The sequence below is a fragment of the Hylobates moloch genome, unplaced genomic scaffold (assembly GCF_009828535.3).
Source record: "Hylobates moloch isolate HMO894 unplaced genomic scaffold, HMol_V3 SCAFFOLD_15, whole genome shotgun sequence".
Classification (NCBI taxonomy): domain Eukaryota; kingdom Metazoa; phylum Chordata; class Mammalia; order Primates; family Hylobatidae; genus Hylobates; species Hylobates moloch.
The window spans coordinates 28,387,454-28,395,324 of NW_026652290.1; the positions used below are offsets into that span (position 1 = coordinate 28,387,454).

Sequence of the window (7,871 nt, forward strand, 5' to 3'; positions counted from 1 at the left end):
ATTCCACCAAAGCAGACATTTCTAATCTGTTATTTTTATCAAACTGATCTTATCTTATCACATGATACTTAACTGTTATAATTCCAGATGTTAAAAATTGAAGGAAAAAAGGAAAGAATTCATGGGTACAGGACTTGGTGAACCATCCAATAACTTAATCCTGAACATTTTTCCATGCTATAATAACGGGACAACAAAAACGTCTTACATGGCCTCAAAACCCCAAATAAGAAATGGGCTTTTCCTCTAGGTCACGGATAATTTTTAGCAGAAATGCAGAGAAAGCAGGCCAGAGAAGTAGACATCAAGTATAGGAAGTACAGTATTATGGGAACTCAGAGAGGAGGGGTTTGTTTGCAGCAAGAAGGGTGGGAGTTGAGACCAAGCCAGGCAGTTTCACCAGAGAAACACTTCCCTTAGGTCAGAGGCTATTGGGGAGCTAAGGGTTCCTCACAGCTCAGCTTGCCCTGTTGCCTGACCCACTGGGAGACTGGGGCCTATAGGTGACCACACTTACTGACACCATACACAGCCAGGTAGAAACTGATCCTGACTGCTAGAAGGACTCCTGATTCCTGCCCCAGTCTGCTTAGAACTGTGGCCCTCATCAGCTAACAGTGAGGAACTACCAACGTGGTCATTTCAAAACTGGAATAAAATAGCTGTGCCCAGGGCTCCTAAAACAGCAATACCACGCCTAGGTATAGACCTATCAGAAATGTATACACCTATGTACCAAAGCCAGACACTACAGTGGTCACGGCGGCACTTTCTGTAACAGACAAATGCTGGAAACTGCCCAAATGTCCACTGACAATGCGTGACTATGTGGTATATTCACCCAATGGCCCCTATCACCAATGAGAGTGAACATGCTTCAACCATGGGCAGCACCATGAGTGACTCTCAGAAACTCAATGCTTAAGGAAAGAAGGCATACACTAGCCAGGCACAGTTGCTCACGCCTGTAATCTCAGCGCTTTGGGAGGCCAATGTGGGAGAATAGTTTGAGGCCAGGAGTTGCCAGAGACCAGCCTGGACAACACAGTGGGAGCCGTCTCTACAAAATAAAATAAAGCAAATTAGCTGGGTCTGGTGGTGTGTGCCTGTAGTCTCAGCTACTGAGGAGGCTAAGGCAGGAGGACTACTTGACTCCAGGAGTTCAAGGCTGATCCTGGGGGAGGCCGTGACTGGAGTACAACACAAGGGGAGCTCCCAGGGTCCCGGCCAGTTCTGTTTGTTGATCTAAGTGCTGAGTGCATGGGCATGTTCAGTCTGGAAAATTCATTGAGCAGGACACTTATGGTATGTCTACTTTCCTAGTATCTATGCTATACTTAAAAAACAAAGAGGAAAAAAAAGCTTCGTCTGTCTGGTGTCCAGGTAAGACAAGCCTGGTAGTGTCCTTGAACCCTCAAAGCTGATTTTTCTCCTGCTCCCTTACGCATTTCACTTGCTTCTCCTCTGAACGTGTGGTTAAGCTGGCTGTCTCCCGGGCGAGCCTGCGTGTCACCGTCATATTTATGGTTTCCTCCCACACCAGGCCTGTGATTCACCCCACTTTGGATGCCTTTGCTAACTTATGCCACCCACACTGATCCAGCCCTTGCTTTTCCTTCCTCAGCAGTTAGGCAACTCGGAGCATCATTAACGTGTGTATATTCCCAGTTGTTTTACTTCTGCCAGAGCTTCCCAGCAGACTAAAACCACGGAGCATGCCCTTCAGGAGTGATCTCAGTCCTCCATCGTGTCCACAGGCAGTGCGGATTAAATCATTCCTCAGGAGCCAGGAGGGTGTGGAAGGTGAGCCTTATCCCTTCTCCCAGAAACTGCTGGCTCCAAGACACCCACTTCAGCCTTCCAGGACCTGGAATGGACTCCCACAGAGGACTCACCAACCTCTTTTCATTCATTGCCTCCCGAGAGCCAACCTGCTAGATAAATTCCCCTCACTGCTGCAAATAGTCCCACAAGGCAAGCAGGGAAGAACTAGAGGAGCAAACCAAAATACAAAGAGTGTGTCCTTATTCTGCCATGGATCTATCCTTAACATTCATCACCAATCTATTTTGATAACATGCAACAATTTACAATTTATGCCAAAATTATAAGAACTGTCCAAATAGTCGTAAATGTGAGCTCTCAGAATTTATGCCTGTCAGCCCTCTCTCTTCCATGAGCCCCTTCATGCCTTCCTATCTCACCTATTTCTTTTCTCGCCTAGACGAAGAAATGCTGATCATAACCAAGAATATCCGAGGGTTATTTCACCTCACAAAAACAGCAGCACCCATATAACAGGCATACGGGTAAAAGACTCAAGTCATACTGGTTATATGCTCTCGCAGTTCGTATGAATCTTCTCCTTCTCCAAGTGACAGCTGGAATTCAGGTGCTTCCGGGCTCTGTTACTAGCAATGTTAGACACTCCTCGAAGCTGTCAAGCTCTCAGGATTACACAAGTGAAACCACAACCTGTCCTGACTGTATTCAAGTCTGTGCCCCTTCATGCAGCAGAAATGGATTCCTCTTCCACAGTTTCAGCAGCTGTATCCTTCCGTGGAAAAGGATTAGCAGCCATAAGCCCGGGGGAGGGCAGCTAAACACCAGAGGGCAGCAGATGAGTCTCCTTCCTCTCTGTGACACCCAGCACGACCCTGCCACGAGGAGCAGGCAACCAACCACTGGTGCCAGATGAAGCGCAGCACATAAAACCATTTTCCCCTTCAAATGAACGATGCCTAATTAAGCAAAAGCCGCATGCATGACTTAAGACATGAGGATATAAAATTCGTCTTCCGAGTCAGCTAGAGATTCTGCAGGATCCTCTACCCTCGTAAACGTATTTTTTTATGATTAGAAAAACCCGGGGCCTGGAAGGGACCTCGGCCATCGGCAGGGTAAGCTTCTCAGGAGAGCCCCACAGGGGGATCAGTGTCTGCCAAGGTCACCAAGCTGGTGTGGGGCAGGGGCAGGGCTCCTCGGGGATGCTCTCGGAAAACCCTGCGTTACTTACACACGCAAGGCGTACAATGAATGCACATCCACGTCAAGCCATGGCTTACAATTCAGAAGAAATCAAAAGGTCGCCAAAACCTGTCTTCTCCGCAAGGCTGGCTGCAGAGAGGGTGCAGGGAAGGTCACCGGCGAATTTCTACCAGCGGCCCCACATCATGCCTCCCCGATGGATGCAGAGAGCGGTTTCAGGAGCTGCTAGTAACCTTGCAGGGGGTCCCCTAAGCCCATCCCAGGAAAACGAGTTAACTCGGCTCTGCTAGCTCCGAAGCTTCCAGCAATGAATTAAATCCCGACCTGCAGCGGAAAGCGGCGGGGAAAGGGCCACCGCGGCGGGCCCCGACACCCGGCGGTCCGCCCCACCCTCCACCGCGTCCACACCTGCGTGGGCCCCCCCGCCGGTCCACACGGCCCGGGACCACGACCCTCCGCCCGCGCCCCAGCCGGGCTCGCCTGAGGGTGCCGTGCCCTGGGCGCTGCCCGCGGGGTTCGAGGCGGAAACGCCGCGCCCAGCCGGCCCGGGCAGAGGCAGGTCGCCGCCGCAGCCCCCAGCCCGCTGGCCCCCGCGACGCCGAGGAGGGGGCTGCGCCACTTACCTCGGCCGGCAGGTGCCGCCGCTGCCTCGGTCGGCGGCTGCAGGGGACGCCGCTCCACGCAGCCCGCCGCCTTCGTCCGCATACTAATGAGGGGGCGCCGGCAGGCCGCCAGCCCGGTACCCCGCGCCCCCACCCGCCCTCAGCGCCGCGCTCGCGCCCATTCAGCTGGGGGCCGCCGCTCCCCCGTGCAGATGCGGAGGAGGGGCGCGTGGGCGGGGTCTGGCGTCACGAGGACGCGGACGGCCAATCGGAGAGCACGATGCCTCCGCGGCGGCCCCGCCCCCGGGCGCGCGGCCAGTCAGCCCTGCGGTGGAGTGGGCATTGCCGGAGCAGGGCGCCACCTGCAGGGACGCACCCGGGGCGGGGGCCGGGCTGGGGCGAGCCCCCGTTGGTTCTGAAGAGGAAATGATATACAGTTTGTAAAAGCATAAATGTTCGTGAAAATAAAAAATTCAGGAAGGAAACAAAGCTTAAGGCAGTGATTGATAGGTTATTTCTTGGACACAGCTGAGCGTATACTGTGCGCCTGCAACTTTCCGGTGCTTTCGGACTGGACTTCAGTGAAGCCAGTGAAGTCGGTCGACTTGCAGAACTTCCTTTCAGAGGGGCAGACACAGCACCGCGGCCGTGTGCCTGTGATCTCCTTCTGGGTTTGAAAAAGAAGATCCTAGACACCGAGCCAAATATGTTTGCATAAACCGGGAGCCTTGTCGCTCTTTTTTGTAACAGCTTGGCGCAGGGCAACTGGTTTGGAGATGTCTCTGTTCTTCCCTTGGTGGGGGTGCCGGAAAAAATGTGCTGCCTGGGCGATCGAGGTTGGGGCAAAAGCGTTGCAAAGGAAACGGTGTTAGGACTCTACTTTCACACTTCCCAAAAGGGTTTTACCATAAGACTATTTCTGGATTGTTCTGACGTGAGGATATTGGGAGCATTTTGAAAATATTGGAGGAAAAGCTGTCACTGGGCGATTTAAATCCGGTAAGTTGGCCAAGGCAGAGCAGCTGCTGGGGTCAGCGATAGCTGACCCTTGCAGCTGAGTACCTTGCCCTCTTAATCTTGGAGATCAGACCAAGGCCCATGTGTTACAGGAAAGGGGTCCCGATCTAGACCCCAAGAGAGAGTTCTTGGATCTCATGCAAGAAACAATTCAGAGCAAGTCCACAGTGCAAAGTAAAAGCAAGTTTATTAAGAAAGTAAAGTAGTGGCTGGGCACAGTGGCTCACGCGTAATCCCAGCACTTTGGGAGGCTGAGACGGACAGATCACCTGATGTCAGGAGTTCAAGACCAGCTGGCCAACCTGGCAAAACCCCGTCTCTACTAGAAATACAAATATTGGCCGGGCGTGGTGGCGCAAGCCTGTTGTCTCAGCTACTCACGAGGCTGAGGCAGGAGAATCGCTTGAACCCGGGAGGCAGAGGCTACAGTGAGCCGAGATCGCCACTGCACTCCAGCAGAGCATTCCTGAAAATAAGAGGCGGGACATATCCAACTAAGGTACAATGCTTGTAATGCTTGTATATATGGGGTTTGTGATAAAGGATTAATTTTCCTAATTACTGTATTTTGCAATAATCAATATTATTATTTTTAAAGCAAAATTAGGAATGCCTTTGTTCTCCAGATATTGGGATATCTGGACACTCTCAAGTCTGGGTCTGTTTAGTAAGCATTATTAATTTGTTCCCTTAACCATAAACATCTAGAGGCTAGGAATGCCTAACTTTCAGGAAATGCAGCCTAGCAAGTCCCAGCCTCATTTTTCTAGCCCTCACTCAAAATGGAGGCGCTCTGGTTTGAACGCCTCTGACACATGTGCTTGATGCAACACTCTTTACCTCTCTTTGTCTCCCCTGCCCTTCCCCTTCTCTTCCAGATTCCCCTTGTCTGCAAAGCCAGGCCCTGATAGCGTTATGGCTGCCATGAGAGTCAGCAGTATCCCAGCTTCCAAGAATGGGTGTAAGGTGGGAATGAGGAAGAAAAGGAACTTGAAGTTGCCTCCTGTCCCGGAATCACAAGACATCTGTTAAGCCCTTACTACCTGATTCACTCCACTCACATTAGGTTGACCCACTTGGGCAGCAAGACAAGCAGGCCCCCAAACTTCCTCTTCATCAGCCACAGAGACATCCTTAGCTATTATTCTGGATTAAGACAGAGATCTCCAAACAGCAGACTAAGATCAGCCTCTAGATCTCAAAGCCTTACCGGTATCTCTCCAAGTCAGTGGCTGATCTCAGAGAAGCTTCTGAATAGTGACTAGCAAAGAGTCACTCAGGCTACTTACAAATCCAGGACAGCAACACTTTTTTTTTTTTTTTTAGAGACAGATTCACTCTGTCACCCATGCTGGAGTGAAGTGGCACGATCTTGGCTCACTGCAACCTCCACCTCCTGGGCTCAAGCAATCCTCCTACCTCAGCCTCCCAAGTAGCTGGAACTACAGATACCCAACACCATGCCAGGCTAATTTCTAATTTTTTGTAGAGACGGCGGTCTCCCTCTGTTGCCCAAGCTGGCCTCAAACTCCTGGGCTCAAGTGTTCTTCCTGCCTGGGCCTCCCAAAGTGCTGAGATCACAGATGTGAGCCACTGCATGCAGCCAAAACCAGTTATTTTTTGGTTGGGCGCGGTGGCTCGCACCTGTGATCCCAGCACTTTGGGAAGCCGAGGTGAGCAGATTACTTGAGGTCAGGAGTTTGAGACCAGCCTGGCCAACATGCTGAAACCCTGTCTCTGCTAAAAGTACAAAAAATTAGCTGGGCGTGGTGGCATGTGCCTGTAATCCCAGCTACTCAGGAGGCTGAGGCAGGAAAATTGCTTGAACCCGGGAGGCAGAGGTTGTAGTGAGCTGAGATCACGCTACTGCACTCTAGCCTGGGTGACAGAGCAAAACTCTGTCTAAAAAAAAAAAAGTTATTTTTTATCAATATATATTAACATGCGGTGGATTTATTATTATTATTATTATTATTTTATTTAGTTAGTTTTTACTTGAGACAGAGTCTCGCTCTGCCACCCAGGCTGGAGTTCAATGGTACAATCATGGCTCACTGCAACCTCCACCTCCCAGGTTCAGGTGATTCTACTGCCTTAGCCTCTAGAAGTAGCTGGGATTACAGGCATGTACCACCACGCCCAGCTAATTTTTGTATTTTTAGTACAGATGGGGTTTCACCATGTTGGCCAGGCTGGTCATGAACTCCAGACCTCAGGTGATCCACCTGCCTCAGCCTCCCAAAGTGCTGGGATTATAGGTGTGAACCACAATGCCCAGCCAGATTTGTTATTTTAATGACTTAAAAAATATTTTAAAATTTAAATATTTAAATTAAATTAAATATTTTAAAATTTCTCAGTTTTAATTTCTAATTTGGCAAATATCAAGAGAAAGACTATGTCAAAAAGATTCTTTGGGATCCTCAGTAATTTGTAGGTGTGTAAATTGATCCTGAGACCAGAGTTTGAGACTTACTGGTCTCAGCCACCCAGAGTAGCCCCATTGCCCCATCCTCCTTGCCACTAGGAATGGTTCATGGGTAGCCATAGGAACCACACTGATCCAATCAGAGGAAGTCTCAGGAATTTATTGGATGCTGGGGGAGAGATGCTTTCATGTTCTGTCAGACAAGAACCAGGCAGTAAGTAGCCTCAGAAGCTGTTGGTAAGACAGACATCTTGGACTACAAGAAGAGCTTATTTTAGGAAGAAAGTAATGCTGTGGGAAGCAGAAGACCACGATTAGAAAGAAACCATTTCCTTTATGACATTTTTGAGTCACTAAATCAAACCAGTCCTAATGTCCATCTTGCCTCTGTACATTTCAGTTGTATGAGATAGTAAGTTCCTCTGTGGTTTCAACGAGCCAACCCCAGGCGCCCCAACTGATTCACCATGTACCTACTTATGCAACACAAGTTGCAATGATGAAATGAGGCTGGAAGGCAGAGAAGGGTCCAGGAGGAAAGTACCTAGCTCAGACAAATGGGATCTTCAGTGGCATATGATCGTAAGCGCAAGATTGTAGCAGATTTTTACTTCTTATTTTTATTTTTGCTTTTCTGTATTTCCCATATTGCATAACATGCATATGTATTGCTTTTACACTGAGGAAAAATTAGAACCTATATTATTACTTTTTTTGATAGTGCAATGACTGGCAGCGCAATATTAGAGAACAGGTTGGGGAATGGGATATGGCAATAGAACTCTTAGGCTAGAGCTGCTAGCAGGGAAGAAAGAAGATTTGTAAGGGAGGCAGAT

General features: G+C 49.5%; 1 protein-coding gene and 1 long non-coding RNA gene across 2 annotated transcripts in view; one reads left to right on the forward strand and one right to left on the reverse strand.

The window, feature by feature from the left end:
- ST3GAL5 (ST3 beta-galactoside alpha-2,3-sialyltransferase 5) overlaps positions 1-3,822 on the reverse strand; it is a 54,914-nt gene extending 51,092 nt beyond the window's left edge. The window contains exon 1 of the mRNA XM_032176949.2: positions 3,612-3,822. Within this exon, the coding sequence (XP_032032840.1) occupies positions 3,612-3,693 (82 nt within the window). The 5' untranslated portion in view covers positions 3,694-3,822. The remainder of the gene's footprint in view (positions 1-3,611) is intronic.
- A 243-nt stretch (positions 3,823-4,065) lies between these two features.
- Positions 4,066-7,017, forward strand: LOC116483864 (uncharacterized). Its single transcript, XR_004252379.1, has 3 exons — positions 4,066-4,589; positions 5,934-5,963; positions 6,449-7,017. It is a non-coding gene; the product is annotated as an uncharacterized LOC116483864 (long non-coding RNA).
- Positions 7,018-7,871: the final 854 nt, after the last annotated feature.